The sequence below is a fragment of the Mustela nigripes genome, chromosome 3, assembly GCF_022355385.1.
Source record: "Mustela nigripes isolate SB6536 chromosome 3, MUSNIG.SB6536, whole genome shotgun sequence".
Lineage (NCBI taxonomy): Eukaryota > Metazoa > Chordata > Mammalia > Carnivora > Mustelidae > Mustela > Mustela nigripes.
This window is the reverse complement of record NC_081559.1, coordinates 181,550,851-181,569,297: the sequence shown is the minus strand read 5'-3', so window position 1 is coordinate 181,569,297 and position 18,447 is coordinate 181,550,851. Positions and strand designations below refer to the sequence as shown.

General features: G+C 44.5%; 1 protein-coding gene across 1 annotated transcript in view; it reads right to left on the bottom strand.

Moving 5' to 3' along the window:
- Positions 1-18,447, bottom strand: part of FER1L6 (fer-1 like family member 6) — a 111,192-nt gene that overhangs the window by 28,460 nt on the left and 64,285 nt on the right. The window contains exons 22-31 of the mRNA XM_059395525.1: positions 16,340-16,450; positions 15,909-16,070; positions 14,617-14,797; positions 12,150-12,367; positions 10,528-10,650; positions 9,286-9,325; positions 8,030-8,139; positions 6,667-6,798; positions 5,650-5,775; positions 2,192-2,319 (exon numbers count right to left, since the gene is read on the bottom strand). Of these exons, the coding sequence (XP_059251508.1) occupies positions 2,192-2,319; positions 5,650-5,775; positions 6,667-6,798; positions 8,030-8,139; positions 9,286-9,325; positions 10,528-10,650; positions 12,150-12,367; positions 14,617-14,797; positions 15,909-16,070; positions 16,340-16,450 (1,331 nt within the window). The remainder of the gene's footprint in view (positions 1-2,191; positions 2,320-5,649; positions 5,776-6,666; positions 6,799-8,029; positions 8,140-9,285; positions 9,326-10,527; positions 10,651-12,149; positions 12,368-14,616; positions 14,798-15,908; positions 16,071-16,339; positions 16,451-18,447) is intronic.

Here is an 18,447-nt window from a genome sequence, read left to right as displayed (position 1 = left end):
GAGACAATTCCAGCACAGCCCCCCGGCCAATGAAGCCTTCCTGAGAGAAAGAAGCAGAGACACCCCAGCTCCATGGGCTGTAACTGACTGAGGCAGCTCTACCAGGCCAGAGAGATGGCTGTGACTCCATCAGGATGTGCCTTCCATCAGGAGGCAGAGCATTGCCCGGGGCACCCAGATGTAAATTCCAGATGGTGCTTGGTACTCTGGAGGTCTCTCACAAGGAAGCCTCCAGCCACTGTCTCTGAGCCATCAGAGCCATCACATGGCTGCTGTCACCCAGGAAGGACTTGTTATGTGCTTAAGCACCCTGGCAACAGTGACAGAAGACCCAGTTGCTTTCATCCATCTTCCCAAGCAGGGTGTTCACAGATGAAGCGCTCCTGGATTTTCACTGGAGCTGTCATTAAAGAACTACCAGAAACAGCTCACCATGTTGGACTTCCTGTCCATCGACTCATTCATTCACTCTCCAGATACTTGCCAAGCATCTCTCTGCTCGGTGCCAGGCCCTGTTCTGGGGATGCCGCGTTGGATGGACTAGACCAAGTCCCGGCTCAAAGGGAGCTTACGTTCTCGTGGGGAGCTGAGAGATAGCCAACAAACAAGACACGTACCACGTTATGTCAGAAGCTCTAAAGGAAAGGAAAGCAGGCCAAGGGCCAGACATCAGGGGATGGAGCCTGTGACATCCTCATACTGTGAGGTCGCAAATAGGGATTCCCCAGACCCCAGGTTGGGGACAGAAGCCCTCTACTTTGCTCGAACATGCAGGATTGAGCCAGCAAATTCTGTCCCCGAGTAACCATTAAAAACACATTAAAGAAAGCATCTGCACATGGAGGGCTTCTGGCAGAGTCTCCGCAATGCCAGGGGCTGGCAGGAATATTCCATCATCCCCTTTTCTGTTTACCATAGCCATAAACAGCATAATAAAGCCAGTCTAACTCACAGCGCTGCGCTGGGAGCACCTAACGAAAAAGAGATTACAAAGCACTTGGCAAAACGAAGTGCTGGTTACAAATATGGCAAGTAATCATAAAAGTTATCTCTGGATCAGAGAAGCAAGGGTAGGCCTCCCCGGCACCGTTATTTTAATCATTCTCATTAATCGGAGCAGGCAAGATCGTTTATGGGCTCATTTCTTCTGGAGCAATAAAGTGTTAAGAGGTTCATTCTGGTCAAAGGTCAGAGGGTCCACCGTGATCACAAAAGTGTAAATGAATTTAAATGAGGCTAATGGAGAGTTGCTCTCACCCTCCTTGCTATTCCATAAAAAAAGAAGTTAAGTAGAGTTAGGACAGAGCCATTGCTAAAATGATTATCACGGGAGAGACAGAGAAAGCGAATGTGTTCTGAGTGTCAACACATGCTCGTGTAGGCGATGTGCTAAGTGCTGTATATTTTTAGAGGCCAGTGAGAGTCAAGTGTCACGATTGTTTGGTAGGAAAACAGGCATCAGAGAGGTTAACCTGCCTGCATAAAGTTACACAGCTTATATGTGACAGAATGTAACCCACGTTTACCTGAATCCAAAGTTAACAGCAGTTAAGTACACAGACCCACGCAGGGATATAAATGTGTGCCACACACTGCTAGAAGACAAATGAGGCCAGTAGGATTGCTGTGAACTGGAGAACATCTCATGCACCTAAACATGCACAAATGCAATGTGTGTTGAAACACTTTGCAGGAAAACAACACGAGCAGAAGCTGTAATTCAGTCTATTTCTTTCAGGGGTCACCTGCAACATAATCTGATGGAAAAATCCCTTTGAGAGGAGACAAAAGACCAAAGGTATGCCCCCTTCTCCTCCACTCATGAGCTGTGTGAGCTTGAGCAAGTTTCTAAACCTCTCTGGGCTGCCCTTAGCTTGTTTATAAAAGGAAACTTCTCCGTCCAAAGGCAGGAGGCTGAATCTGATGACCATTCAGGTGCCTCTTAAATTTGAGATCTAAGAAAACCATTCTTGGAAAACTATAGGCATGAAAATCACCAGGTAAAACCATATTCCTGAAGGGACCAAGGAAAGAATTTAGTGCTTCTGCATGAAGGTTAGTTTGACTGGCTGTTACCACAGGCAGAGGTCAGCTCTCCAGACACACACACACATGCACTACCCCCCCCTGCAGAAACACAGCAGGAGCAAACACACACAGGACAGCACATCAGGACGCAGAGGCCACTGACCTTCCAAATACTGGGTTCAGTTGTTTGGGGATATATTTGTCCCGGTCTTTGATTTCCGTTTGTCCAAGCCTGACCACAATGTAGGGGTCCGCTTTGCCATCCGGATCAGTGGGGCTGAGATTAAACGCCTGGAGAGAAAGAAAATCCTTTTGGTCCAGTGGTTCCCAGCATGGGCTGCACACTCAGATCACCTGGGATTTTAAAAAATATGGACGCCCGAGTTCGATCCCTAGATTCTAATTTAATTGGCCCTGAGCTTTGGGACTTTCAGCGGCAACCTAGGTGATTCCAGTGTGCAGCTGAGGTTAATAACCACTGCTTTAGCCTCTCATTTTCCTGCTGAAAGAAATGTTTACAGCTTTGCTCAAGTTGAACTTTCTCTGGAGTCATCTCCCCAGTGGAAAACAGCGCTAGGCACAGAGTAATGAACACTACACTGGACACGAGCCAAAAGGCATGACTCTGGGTTCTAGTCCTATGTCTTGTATGATCTTAGGCAGGCCACGTCTCCTCCCCAAGATCTATCTGTAAAAACACAGGGAGGGGGCCCCGAAGGCCCACCCCGCAACTGATGGGCTCGGAATCCATGACTCCATCAGGCCCGCATTTAGCACAGGCTAGCTGAGTGGTGGTCTGTTTCTCAGAGTGAGGTCTGCTTCCAGACAACCTGGGCCTTAACCCGTCCCAAGGAAACACGTTCTAAGTGAAGGTCCAGGTAGGAGGCTGGTGAGGAATGGTAAGACAGAGAAACTCTGCAGAAATGAGAGCTGAGTGAGGCATGATCGCATTTTTAGGACTCCGTCCTACAGATGGACTACGTGAGTGCACAAAGCTGTGTTTTCAAGGAGGCTCATGAGAGCATGGTTTCCTAGTCATATTTGTAAATGACTCGTATGTCAATTACTTAGGGAGGAACTCAACCCAAAATACCCCTTCCCCGCTTGCTCTCGTCACATCATCTAATTTTATGTGCTCCTCTGCTTATTTCTGTCCTTTCTTAATCTCCACACGCCCCTCAGCTAGTGTGCAATCTTCCTCAGAGCAAGTGTGACATTTGTCTTGTTTATTACATTATCTCTAGGACCTAGAGCAGGGTCTTAATATTTGCTGATCGAATGAATAAACGGGTACTACATTAATTCAAGGAAACACTAGGTGTCTACTACAAAGAAAAGGAACACCCAGTGATTCTTTGAATTAATATAGTACCCATCTGGAAAAGGACCAAATTATACTAAGAGAAAAACAGATAAATGTGTAATGCATGAAGCAAAAGTCTGTTAAGTAAGTACTTACCTGTGGTTGTAAACAAGTATAAAGACAGTTGACTCTTGAAAATGTGGGTTTGAACTGTGCAGGCCCACCTACATGGGGGTGTTTTTCAATAAATACAATAGGGTATTGCAATGTACTTTCTCTTATGATTTTCTTAATATTTTCTGGTCTCTAGGTTACTTTACTGTAAGAATACAGTGTATAATAGAATACAAAACACACGTGTTAATCAACTGGCAATGTTATCAGTAAGGCTTCAAGTCAATAGTAGGCTTATTTGTAGTTAAGTTTGGAGGGAGTCAAAAGTTAATATGTGGATTTTCATCTGAAAGGGGGGTCGGTGCCCTCACCCCAGATTGTTCAATGGTCAACTATAGATATGGAGGTATTTACATATTCATAAGAAAAGTAAGTTATCTCTGGGGATGGAATTGCAAAGGTAGGGAGATTTGATCTCTTTCTTGGAATAACTTTTAAGTACTAGTATTTTTTACATTTTTGGATGTTTTATTAAATTTAAACTTTAAAAAAAGATTTTATTTATTTATTTGACACAGAGAGAGAGTGCACAAGCAGGGGGAGCAGCAGGCTGAAGGCAAGGGGGAAGCAGACTCCCTGCTTAGCTGGGAGCCTGTCTCAGGACTCCATCCCAAGATCCCAGGATCGTGACCCAAGCCGAAGGCGGATGCTTAACCAGCTAAACCCCCCAAGTACTTCTAAAAAATTTCTAAGTTAACTTATTGGTATTAAAGAATAATTCATCTTTGATTTATGCGTCATTGATGTTTCTAAAAAAGGATATAGGTATGTGCTTTGGTGAGTGCTGTGAAGTGTGTAAACCTGGTGATTCACAGACCTGTACCCCTGGGGATAAAAATATATGTTTATAAAAAATTAAAAATTAAAAAAAAATTTTAAAAAAAAAAAGGATATAGGTAATAAGAACAAGGAACTTAGCTTAAAATAAGACTACAACAATCAAATAGGATTATGAAAATCAACTCCAAGGGTAGGATATGAACAAATACATGAACTATAAAGGTTCAGCAGAGATTTGGTTTGATTGAAAATCAGATGTGGCCCCAGGCTTCCAGGCAATCAGGCCAACAATTTCACCATTCAAGTAGAGTGCTGTCAGCCAAGAAATGGACTCTTAACTACAGAGAACATACAGATGATCCCCAGAGAGGAGGTAGGTGGGGAGTGGGGAAATAGGTAATGGGGAATAAGGAATGTACCTGTCATGCTGTGCACCCAGTGATGTGTGGAAGTGTTGAATCCCTGTGTTGTACACCTGAAGCAATATTACCCTGTATGGTCACCAACTGGAATTTAAATAAAAACTTAAAAAATGAAAAAGAAAAAAACTGTAGTGCTCTCATTATCAGAAAATGGGAAACCTAGAGCAGAAAGGATATTTTTCTTGGAAATACATTTGACTTGAAATTTCTGGCTGTGACACTGCAGAGCCATGGGAGAGGACTTCCTAGTGACAGCCGCCCTGCTCGGCTCTGGTTCTGCTCTCTTGCCTGTGAGCTTTCTGCTCCAGGCCTGTTTGGTGTCCAGCTATCAGACAACCACAGAGCAAATGAAGCTGCCCAGAGCCTTCTTATATGCCTGCAAAGTATTTTCCCTAAGTGAAAAGCCAGCAAATGTGCATGTTACCAACCAAACTTCCTACCCCCTGTTATGGACTGCAGTGCATACAACATTCTGTGTCCAAGCCCTAACCCTTCATGTATCTGTCTTTGGAGACAGGGTCTTTAGCGAGCTAATTAAGGTTAAATGAGGTTATAAGGGTGGTGCCCTAATCCAAAAGGATGGGCGGCCTTATAAGAGGAGGAAGAGACACCAGGTCTCCTCTCCCTGTCTCTCTCTCTTTCTTTCTCATTCTCCTGCTCTTTCACTCACTCTTGTTATATGTGTGTTGTGTCTGTGCATGTGTGTCTGTGCATGTGTCTATATGCTCACAGAGGTAGGGCCATGTAGGAAAGTGGCCACTGACAAACCACGAAGAGAGACCTTACCAGAAACCAGCTCTGCTGGCAACTTGATCATGGATTTCCAGCCTCCAGAACACTGAGACATAAATGTCTGTCATTTACCTCACCCAGTCTGTGGTACTTCCTGCTGGCAGCCTGAGCAGATGAAGACAGTCCCCAGGGTCAACAAGGGTGGCTTACCGCAACAATGTACACCCTGATCAGGACTTTGATGGGGTGGTTGGGTGGAACCCCTTGCTGGATTCTCAGCTGCCCACTGTCCTCAATGCTGGAATCCGTGGGGCTCTTGTAGATGCAGAAGGAGCCCTGGAATGGCAAAGCTTGACCCAGTGAAACAAGATGGCCATATGCCCCACCAAAAGCCCTATAAGGCAGAGTGCCCGGGAAATGAGCAGAGCCTGGGACCCAGTAGGACCTGGGCTGGCACCACCCTTGTGTCTGGGTGTCCTCAGGCAGTTTACATAACCTGCTTGCATCTGAGTTTCTCCACGGTATGTCACTGAATCGGTGTCGGTACAATAACAGCTCACAGGGCTCTTAGGTGACGAATGTGGATAGGAGCATCTGATGGGATACTGAGGACCTTTAATACACAGGGAGCTGAGCTGGTGCTTTCCCCCACGATGTCCTTCAAACCTTCTGCAGTATTCCTATTTTCAGATGCTGCCAGGGAGTGCCACAGAGTCCAGTCCAAAATCATGATGCTAGTTAGTGTTACAATATCAGAGAGGGGCCAACTGCAATCCCTGTGCTATTTCCAACACACCACCCTGCACCAAATGACCCAGTGCACAGCAGGTCAGAGTAAGTGACAACCACTGCTTGATGATGGTGACACCAAGAGTCTGCCAGTATCAATGGTGTTGTTTGATTCATTTAATCAAGCAGCTGGTAGGTCTGCATAGATCATCTATTTGGTAGGTCAGCGGTACGAAAGCAAAATAAAATTCAGTAATCCTATTAGGTAACAGCTCTGTCTCCTTATATCCCATCAGACTGAGTTCCAACTCACTTCATTGACCACAAGCCTGGTCAAAAGACCAGGGAAGACTTTGTGGGGTTCAAGAGAGGCTCTTGCATAGAGACTAAGGAATTTTCTTACATACAACCCACACCACAATCTCACTAACAGAACTGAGTCATATTGAGCATTTACAGATAGGAGAGCCAAATAAAAGGGTTAACTTTGGAACTTGCCTTAAACTTCCCTATGACGCGGTCCCCATCAAGGCCATGGCCATCCTCTGTAGACTTGCCTCTGAGAAGCTCAAAGGTTTTCACCCAGTCTTCAAAATTGTTGAATTCACTCTCAAGATCACCATCATATATCTTTAGGGAGAAGAGAGAAGAGAATGCTCAGAGGAAGGAAGGCCCAGGATTGATTTAATGAGAAATGCCAAGAGTCTCCCAAACCAGCCTTGATATACACCCACTGGAAAAATCTATGAGGACCCTATTCACTTATTTTTGGCAAAATAAGGCATATAATTGACTCAGCATTCCTAGAACTAAGTACTACTCTGAAATTCATAACATCTTTTGGATAAACTTTGAAGTTCCAAAAAGTATAGCTAAACCAAAATTTTTAAAAATATATTATTAATAAGAGAAAGTTTTTTATAGTAAATTGATACCATTTGGTTATTGGATCCAGACTAAAATATTTTGAGGAGATTCATATCAATAAATGTCCACTAAGCACCTCATGCTTAACACATATGAAATGATGAAATATTTGTTTTTATTATCATGCTTATAGACATGAATTCTCCACATGCGAAGTTATAACATGTGTACTTTAGAAATGCAAAATTGAATTGAGTTTTATGTCTGGTAATAGAATTAAATCACTTATGCAAATTTCCTATCAAAATTACTTATCTAAATTTCTTATATGTAATTTTCATATTCCCAATTTTCATATCCATAAATATGCCTCTACTAATAGCCTCTAACTAATGTTAAGATGGGTCTGATGGAGCTGACTTTAGTGACAATTAGAACTTCTGCTACTTGGGGGCATCTGGGTGGCTCAGTTAGTTAACCAGCCAACTCTTGATTTTGGCTCAGGTCATGATCTCAGGGTCCTGGGACGGAGCCCCACTTTGGGCTCCATGGTCAGTAGGGAGTCTTCTTGGGGATTCTCTACCCTTCTACCCCTCCCCCCATTCATGTGTCTCACTCTCTCTCAAATAAATAAATAAATGTTAAAAAAAAAGACCTCCTGCTATTTTGATAATATTTTGAGCATGATGATGTGAAGCTCTGAGAGGTGAGTCAGGGGGAACTCATCCACTGCAAATTACCTTGCTGGGTCCAGGCTAACCAATGCAAGTTATGCCCTTTCTTAATAGGAGGACATAGACAATAGAAAAGTAGCAAGCTCCATTTTCTTGGCTTACATGCTTGTTAAGGTTCATTTCTCTGCATCAGCGATTATAATGAAGACAAAGTAAGTTAGTTCAGACAAAGGCATTACTAGGATTGACTGAAGCACAAACAGAACCTGCTTCCGTAGCTTCCCACCCCATCCGTGGCCAACATGGCGGTGTCCACACACCTGCAAGGTAGCCAGGTTGGGGATTTCATCTTCTTTGGATTTCTTCTTGAGCATCTTGTCCTTCTTCTTTGGCCCATCTATATTTACCACCACCTCATCTGGTATCACCTCTGTGGATATTTAGTGGAAATTGTTAGACTTTTCAGTGCTGTTGAGATGAGAAGAAACAAAGTCAAGCTCCCTCTTTCCCTTTGCTCCTGCATATGTCAGGACTTTCATTTTCAAAAAGAAATAGTAACATGCTGCATGATGGAAGGAGATGCCACTCATGGAGCAATGAAGTAACAACAGATACCCAGGGCCAGACATTGTGCTGACCTGTCCTGGTGTAGGTAAGAATTCATTAAACTAGACACAGAGATGGAAAGAAGGAAGGGAGTTGCCCATTCATCCAACTGGCTAAGAACAGGCCCAAGATGGACAGACTCCAAAACTTGGAGTTACATTTCCTCTCAGATCTGCTTAGGGACTTGAGATTCATCTAGTTCGGCAACCTGAGGCTCAGCTATGTTAAGGGTCTTGCACCAATTCACAAATGTTATTAGAGAGATTACTTGGGAATTTTCCAGGAGCTGTCTCTAGGAAAACACTGTCTGAGACAGACCTTGGGCTCTGCTCTTTTCCAGAACATAAACTTGAACTAGCTAATCAACCTCTTTATACCTCTGTTTCACGATCCGCAAAGTGAAGATACTGTTGCTAATGTCATGAGGCTGGTCTTGGGATTAAATTTGCCAACAAGGAGGGGTCTGAGGAACTGAGTGAGCCTAGTTCTGGTTCTCCTACTTCTTTGGTATCACCTGAAACAGCACTCACCACTTGCTGTCACTGTTGATTTTAGGTGAAAACCTACAGTTGGCCTGAATCCAGTCTGTGGTCATTTCAAATCCCTGGCCTCTTTCATTTGAATTTCTGCCAAGCCAGATCTACCTGGTCCTCATAAACCAAGTTAGGAACCTAAAACCCGGGTCACCTCTATTAAACTTCACCATACTGGATCTGCCCATCATGCCAGCTTTCTCCTGCTTTTGTTCTTCTCTTACTACACCAAGACAGGAGCCAGAGTTCCAGCACTAACTGGGTTCAGAAGACCTGAGATCTGGTCCCAGTCCAGCTCAAATCATCTATGTGACCTTTTTAGAGTGTTGTCATGCTTGTGAACTTGTTCCTCATGTAGGAAATGAGGAAGTGGAGCACTAGTATGCCTCCTACTGCTTCCTTTTAATATTTTCTTGCCCCATTCTTAAATAACTTACCTGCATTGCCTCTTTTCTCCTTGGGATTGCTCTCCTTTTCCTTTGAGAAAAGAAGGAGATAAGATTATTGACCCTACCATGCCTCATTTATGAGTCCTGACAGCCAACAATTCCAATCCCATCATCTCAGCCTTCTGCATTCTCAGAGATGACATTTTAAAAGACTATGCAAACTGTGTCCAAGAAGCCTCTAAGCAAAGCCTCACTGATAGACTGGGGACCCGCCTGTAGCAAGATATCTTGCTATAGAATAGGCATCCCAAGGAAAGTACTAGCAAGCAGCAGATTTCCCTGCCCTCCATGCACAACCCCCTCTCAGCCACTACCTCTCTTCCCTACTTTCCCATCTCCCTAGAACGTCACCCAATCAGCACCATGAGTTCTATCTGCTGGAACTCTGGATCATTGCACCCTGGATTGTTGGGTCTTTGGGTTGATACTAAGGTCTGGGGAGGTTAAGTAGAGCAAGGGGAAAGGACTGAGCCCTCACTGGGAGTGGTAATGTCTGCTTTAGGAGGGAGTTTGGAGGCAGAGACTGCCATTTGGGGAAGAAACTATGGTCTTAACAAATGAAAGAATCAGAAGAGTTTCTATGCAATTAAGTGTGATACCACATGACTAATTTTCCTTTCTTTGTTTACTCAAGGATGAGAAGTTTTACCAAATTCAGTCACTGAGATTTTACCTGAATTTCTTTACCACTTTCCAGTGGTTCTCCAGTTTTGTAACTCAATCCCTTTCTTACTCTGTGTGCATGAGGCCCTGCTCCGGCAACCTGTTCATTATTTCTATTTGCAAAGGCCAACTCCTCTGCCTTCCCATATGAACTTAGAATCCTGCTGGAGACCTGGGGCCCTTTGATCTGGGTATCTCCAGGTGCACCTGAAGCCCCCATTGCTACATCCATCTATCCAGAGACCCACTTTCTCATGGGTGGATCTTTCAGATTCTGACAGAGGCCAGATCTCTAGAGGCCATGTTGGACTGAACATCCTTCCGGCATTTATAATAGAGTCTGTGTCCTAGGGTCCTCTCCAGCTAGCAGCTGAAGATTTTTCAATTCTGGAAACTTCCAGGCTTTGAATCTTTCTGCAGTTAACAGAACCCCACCTGAGTAGGGCCTAACTATAGTAGAACCTAGAAGGGGATAATATGGGATTGCAGGGGTGGGGGACAGTGTTGTGAGGGCTGCTGTGTTTTCTCATCCAATCCCTTGACTGTCACAGCCAGGAGACACTCTACCTTCTGTGCTTTCTTCACGGAGGCATAATATTTGGACCACCAGTCAATGACGTTTTCAGCAGATTCATCCGCTATGGTCCTCTTTCTCCTTTTGGTCGACCTTCGAGTAGGTTTCCTGGCATCCTGGCAAGGGATGAGGGACGGATTATCAGGGAGGCCTCAGGGATCTGTCTGCCGGTGACTGGCTGGTCTCCGGAGAAGGGAGCACCCAGGTCCCTTTGGAAGCAGATGAGGGTGTGAGCAGCTTTTGAAGCTGCAGCTCTCTATACCACCTCCACAAACAACACTTTAGCCATCGACCCATCCATTCGCTCATTTATTCAGCAAACATTTACTATTATTTAAAGACACAGATGTGAGGTGCTGTGCCTGACACTGGGGGTGTAAGGGGAATGAGAATCAATCCCCACGCTGGGGAAGTTTCGTTCAGTAGAGGAGACAGGCAGGAGGCATGATACAGTGTGCTATGGCAGAAAAGGCATTAGTGGACAAGCAATTAATATAAATTTTGTGATTCTCATTTTCCTCCACTGGGGACAATCCTATCTGGTTATGTCACTGTTGTGAGGATTAAGTGATATAATGTAGATAATTTCTTTTTAGCATTAATTTTTGATCTGAATGGGTGCAAGTCAATGACACCAATAACATAAGCAGGAGAGGGAGGGAGAGGAGAGGCTGTGATACATGAACATCAGAGAGGAGGAATTTGGGGAGATGACAGTGGTCCCATGACAGACTCATCATGTACTCATCATCTGTGTGCTCTCAGACATCTCTGGGAGCAGCTATAACAGTCCAGGTGCTCCGTCAAGAGCAAGGACTACGGAGATCTGTAAAGAATCATCTGTGACCTGGTGGGGCCCACAGCTTTATGGTGGCAACCACACTGAAGCTAGGAATTCTAACAGGAAGTGGCAGGTGCATGGCTGGTGAGATGCAGAGAAGTCCTTGAGGAGCCATAGAGGGTCACACTAAGAATAGATAAGATAGGAACAGCCTACAAGTATCCACTAATCTGCCTTACTCTGTGTTTTATTTCAGCTTTCACCATGTTCTGGGCAGGCAGTCCCTCAAGATTTTTAAAAAACTGACCTCTTCTTTATCAGTTGATACACCAGGATTTTGCACTGAAATTTAAGACTTAGAAAGATTCATCACGTTCATGCTTTATGGTTCTTTTTGTAATTGTCCATCTTGCCTTCCAGAATCCCAGCTAAAGATAAGAAGTCCCATTTCTCTTTAGATGCCACAGAACATGTCTTGTTGTTGTTGTTGTTGTCTTATTTGTCCTCATACAAAATAGATACTAATTATTTGTGGAACAGGTCTAGATAAAGAAACAGTTGTCTTTCCAAGCTAATGAATTGCAAAGTGTTTCTGTTCAATTGAATATGGCTGTCACAGTTGGCTAGAACTTGAATTTCATATACGTTGGCTTATCTGATTCTATAGCGATGCTGTGAAGTGGGTATCAGTATATTCATTCTACAGATGAGGAAACGGATGCTCAGAAATGAGAAGTTGCTTGGTCCCAGTCACAGAGCTGGTAGGTGGGAGGATTAATATCTAGAGCCTCCAGTGCAAAGCTTTGTAGATATGAAGAGAGGTTACATTCTGACCTTAGCTTTACCATCTTTGGGTGGCTCCTGGGCTACAGGTTTGGCTTCAGGCTCAAGCATAGGAGATGAGTCAGGGATCTCAACTACACTGCTTAGTTGAGTCTGGGAAGAGTCAGGTACCACTGTGGGAGGTGGCTCAACATCCACATAGATGTGATCTGTTGGTGGTTCCTGGGAGGAGCCAAGGGATCCAGAGGGCTCGGTGGCTATTGGCAAATCTGAAAGAGTTGAAATTGGAAGTACATCAGGTCAGGAAACTGGGCTGCAAAACAGGGTGGTCACTTCAGAGACCCAGTACTGGGCATCAGACAGATCTGGACTCAGATACGGCAAGTTCTTAATATCTCCGACAAAATGATGGTGAAGAAAACCCCATCCCACTAAGGGATAAGTGAGAGCATGATGTAAGCCTTCTAGTGCATAATCAGGAATCAATAAAAGCTTGTACTTATTATTGATCCTTCAGAGCCATTTTAAATTACTGTGGTCATAAGGAAAATGCGTATCAAGGTTTAGGGCATAGGTCCTCTGTGTGGATTAACTTTTCCCAATCCCAGTTAACTCAGGGAAACGTCGGAGGCTCCTGAGATCTGTGAGCTCCCAGCTACAGGCTAGATTCTGGACACACGACCTCATGTGCTCACTGGGGATCAGGGGTAGGTTCCTGGACTTTGTGAAATTTCTAACTGGATTTTTGATCCAATGGAAAGGTAAAATCACTGTCCCTTCTTGCCAAGAGTCCTCTCCTCTCCATTTTGTGCGGCAGAAGCCCTTAGAAACATCTCTCAGCTGGGAGACCCCATGGGGTTTTCTGTCCCCAGTTGCGGACTTTGCAACAGCAAAGTTAACTCCATAAACACTTAATAGGCATCTACTCTGTGCTGGGCACAGAGATGGAGAGATAAGCAGGTCAGAATAGAAAGCTCAGAAATAGAGTAGAGCTATATGGCTACTTGATTTATGAAAAAGCTGGCAGCATAAAACAGTGGGGGATAATAAACTCTTTGGGGGGAAAAATGAGGTACTCTATGGAAAAAATGTAGCAGGATCCCTATCTTAAACCATCTACAAACACAGATGACTGTAGATCTAAATGTGAAAGTAAAAAACATAACACTAATAGAACAAAATGTGAAACAACATTTTTTGTGACCAAGAATTGAGAAACAGTTTTATAACAAAACTCTGAAAGAACAAACCATAAAGTCTGAAATTCAGATTGATATGATTACATTAAAATTAAAGATTTCTCTTCAGAGATGGGGATCACAGGGAGGTTAGCAGTTATCAGATTAGGAGAAGATATAATCTATAGGATATAGACGTCTAGAATATACAAAAAAGAAAATTTAAAAAAACACACATAGAACTTGAGCAAGGGATGTGAGTAGGCAAATCACAGAAGGGAAATCAAGGTGGCATAAGCATACGAAGAGATGTGTAAATTCAATAGTCATCAGAGACAACCAAGCTAAAATAAAAATGAGACACTACTTTATATAGGGAAAAGTGGCAAAAACCAAAACAAAACAAAACAAAAACTCAAAAAGTTGGGTAAGAGTAGGAGGTATTGAGGAAAAAGAAAATGGTACTCCACACATAGTTAATGGTAGGAATGTAAACTGGTGTAGACTGGGGTAGACTGGGGTAAACCAGTGCAGCTCTCTAGAGCGCCCTCTAGTAGTACTCTGCAGAATTACATGTGCGTGTTCTCTGGGAGCCAGTAATCTCACTCCTGGGTGTATATTACAAAGAAAATTCCATGCAGAATCCTCCCTTGGGCAGCGCTCACAAGGATATTCATAACAGCATCATTTGTGGAAGTGGGGAGGACAGCCTAGGAATACAGCATGAGGGGAAAGGAAAAGCAAAGTGGGGTAGATCTAAAGGTGGTTACCTTTGGATTGCACACAGCAATTTGGATAGATCTTAAGCGTAGCTTTGAGCACAAGAGTAGGAAACCAAATGAAGATTATAGCATCATATATATGTCATTTAAACAGATTGAATTTTACAAAGAGAGACAATGTGGGCCCTGTAGTGGCTAAGGGGAAGAAGTAGGGATGGGGAGTAAGGAACAGGAGGGCAGTCAGTATGAGAAAGAAGCCTTGACCAGACCAGAGATGACTACACAGCATGAACAGAGAAGTGCAGTTAACTCCACTCTGTTCCTGAGATCCAAAAGGGAACAAATCAAAATAACATCAAACAAAGAAAAACATCAGCAAGTAGAGGCGGAAGGAAGCTGGAGTCATATTCATGGAAGCCTTCTTAGAGGAGCTGACCCTAATGTCAGTCTTAGAGTCAGAATCCAGCAGCTCAAGAAGCTGAAGGGGTTGCAGGAGAAATTCTTCAGGAAGCTCCACTTGACCATGGGGCACCCTCTTCCTGTGGGTTCCCCTAGCAGGCCCTGCAGGCACGACAGCTTTGTAGTCTGAAGCTCCAGAATCTAGAAGGGGCTTCCTACCTTGCTCGACTTGGGTTCCAACCACCTGGCAGGTGAGGACCAGGGGCTCCTTGGATTTGCACAAAAACTGCTTCAAGCAGTTGATGGTGTAGGTGCCCACCAGGGTGCTCCTCCCGAAAGCTCGCCAGTCCACCACACAGATGCTCAGGGGCGGGTGCAGAAGCTCATTCTCAGGCAGCTCCTGGGAAGAGAGGCAAGGGTGAAAAGGGGAGTGCTGCCTGGGCTGAACCCAACTGCTGGTACCCTGCTGACCTCTTTAGGGACAGGAGCAAAGCAAGCCAGGTTCCCATCCTCCCTCTGTCCCTGCCTTGTCATTCTGTCCCTCCAGGTCACCCCTGCAGTTGACCAGAAGTCTGGGGCATTGCCTTCCAAGCCAGGGAATAAGTAGCTATAATATGAGGCATGACACTAATAAGTCATCCTACGTGTAAATTGCAAAAATCATAGACTGCCTATTCAACTGAACACTGTCCAAGTCCAAGACAGAAAATAGATGAAAGTGGATACATTAAAAATGGAGCTGAGGGTAAGGGGCCAGTATCTTCCCTCTCATGTTCCCTGGTGGCCCCAGAGACTCAACAATGCCCAGTGTAACAGGTTTGCGAACATCATACACATTCTTTAATTCCACTTTCTGCTAATTTAGGAGATGTATCCATTGGAACTGACAGCGTTGCATAAAGCAAGCTTTCTTCAGTTAGTTCCAGATTAGAACACAAAAATGTGTGTTGAAATATTAAAATAAACAGAAGCTCAGGTGTCAAAAAAAATCACTTTAGAAACATAAGGTTGCATGTAAGCCACTGACATGCTACATATAAATAATTTTTAAAAAAATCTAATCACTAAAGTAAGTTTCATTTTAGGTCAGTGGTTCACAAACTTTAGCATGCATCAGAATCACCTGAAGGTCTTGTTAAGCCAGAGGGGTCTGGGCCCCAACACCTAGCAGTTTCTGATTTGGCAAAACTGGGGCAGAGCCTGAGAATCTGCATTTCTAACAAGTTCCCAGAAGAAGCTAATGCTGATGAATTGGGGGCCAAACTTTGGGAACCTTTGTCCACTTGCTTTGATTTACAGAACCTTTAAAAACAAGACAACCCAACAGCAATAACAAAAGTCTGTTTTATCCCATTCTTAGATTCTCACTTTTCACCCAATTACACTGTTCTTTGTTGTAGATAGGGGACACCCAAAACTCAAAAGCATCTCCCCAAGCCAAGTGAATGAGGGAGGGCATCTCATCTGTGTAAATGAAGGGGATGAGTGGACAGGAGAAGCAGAGTCTGTACCACTTCAAAAGCATCTGCCTGGACACTGAAGTTCGGGTTGTTCTTGTAGCTCTGGATCACACAAGACTTGACTCCTCGTCCTCCACACTCGATGAGGACCTGAGGGCGATCCACGGAGAGTAGCTGCACCTTCTTCATTTCTCGAACTCCCCAGAAGAGAACCTGATGAAAGGACCAGCAGAGCGTGATCACTCAGAGACCCAGGGAGCAGCAGACATGCGGGCCCTGGTGTGGGTGTGGCAAGTCAAATGTGCTGCCAGGGAGCTAAAGAATGTTCTTCTGGGATGGGACCATGCAACTCCCTGAGGGCCCCGTCCTATCAGCTATGCCTAAATTCCACCCTGCAACCCCCTCAGACAATGCAGGCAGGTATGGCAGTGTACCATTGCCCTTAGCCCCAAAGAATAACTCAGTCCTCGCCTGCACCATACCTCTACTCGGTATTTACTCAGCACTGGCCGAATGTTGGCAGGAACTGGGTAGATCTGAGCGACATCTGGTGGGTCAATGGGAGGGAGCCCTTGCAGCCCAGATGAAGGGACCTACCAAACAGAACAAGTGCTCATTAGAAGGTGGGGGAGAGGCAAGGAAGACCAGTGCCGCCAAGCAACCACCTCATCCATAGGACATCCACTTAACAAAACTAATGTTTCCAGCTTAAATTATAGCTAAGACAGTGCATTTTACCACACTTAATGATTTATTCATTGACAAATATTGATTCACTGATACATTCACAAGGGTAACCAACACTTAGTGAGCACTTACAATGTACCACAAAGTTAATAGCTTAATAAGCTTTCAGTAAGCTCACAATACAGAGGAGAAGAAAAGACAAGCGGGTCCTCACAAGCTGAGGACTGGAATGACAGCAGAAGCATGGAGAAGGGCTCTGATCTGGTTCTGAGCTCTGAGGCTTAGCTACACCCCCATTACTCACTACAACAAAAGAGATTTGCATTTATTTTTTAAAAGATTTTTTAAAATTTATTTGAGTCAGAGAAAACATGAGTAGGATGGGGGGTAGGAGCTGAGGGCAATGGACAAGCAGACTCCATGCTGAGCACAGAGTCCAATCCCAGGACCCTGGGATCATGACCTGAACTGAAGACAGACGCTTAACTGACTGAGCCACCCAGGTGCCCCAAGAGATTTGTGTTTATTCAAATAGAGATTACATTTTCATTAGTGAAACAGAAACAAAGTCTTTAGAAGACAGACCTCCAGAATGAAAAGATATCATTTTCTGTGCATTTGGAAGACACAGAAACAGCAGGAGGATAATTCCTGTGCCTCACTGAAATCTCATACAAAGGGTTTGGCAAGTCTACAAAGGCCACCCCACACTGCCTTCAAGGCCTGGCTCACTGTGCACATCTTCCAAAAAGCTGTCCCTGATTTGACCCCAATCACTGTAGTGGTTCTCCTACACTTCGGTCCCTGGAATGTAGTGTGTCCTCTCTTGGAAGCTTGATGCAGAAATTAGGGGTCTGAGCCCAGAAACCAGGCCCCAATGTGTGACTCTGTATGAGTCCCTTCCCCACTTTGGGCCCCAAATATTGGGCCAGATGACCTCTCAAGCCCCTTGAGAGCAAGATGCACTGGGCACGTCTGTCTGACTTAACCAGGAGGAAGCTCTGTTTACTTCATTCATTCTCTAAGCCCCTCAAGCAGTTTTCCAGTCCAGTGGATTCTTTATAAATGTTTATTGGCTGACTGACACATTAGCTCCATATGCTCAAAAAAAGCTTAATTGCTCCTCAAAACAGGCAAAGCACAAACATATCACCATTTCATTTTCACAAACATCTTCTAGCAGGCAATGACAGATGCGGTTAAGCTAATTACAGAAAAGCTCAGACAAAGAAGACAGCAGATGCTTTGAACACCAAAGAGCTGGAGACAATGAAGATGCAGAACCAGATCAGATAAAGGCTCTGGAAACCAAGAGGACACGCGCTCAGTACTGCCCTGCCTGAGCAATTCAGTTTGCCAAACCTCACCTCCCTGAGAAAGCTAACTGCTCCTCTAGCTCTGGAGGGAAATCCACAAAACAGCTATGGTCATGGCACAGATTGGTGCCCTTGGTTGGACTTTTATAAAAGTACCACATATTTCTTCATTCTGGGGCCACCAGGAAATGTCCTGAAGAAACTTTGTCCCATGGTGCCTGACAGATGCCATTGAACTCAACTCAGGCCCTGAAGGGCTCTGTGTCGTGGTGGAGGCTGAATGATTGCTCCCAGCCAAGAGTAGACATTTACACAGGGAAATGGGTCAGCTGCTAGCTTACCGATCTGCCTGGGGTGTAGTTACTTGGCACACGGACCAGAAGAAGATAAAGAACAGTTACAAAGGCAGGAGGGTGAGAATCAGAGGTGGGTCAAATAGGTTGGTCCAAAAGCCAATTGCTCTAAAATCCCAGTGGAGACAATAGATCAGGACCTCAAAGGAGGTCCAGATGCAGGGCCAGGATGAGGACCTAGGGTACAAAATTTAGAGAGGTGCCACTCTCAGGGTCATGCATGACTCTACTCCC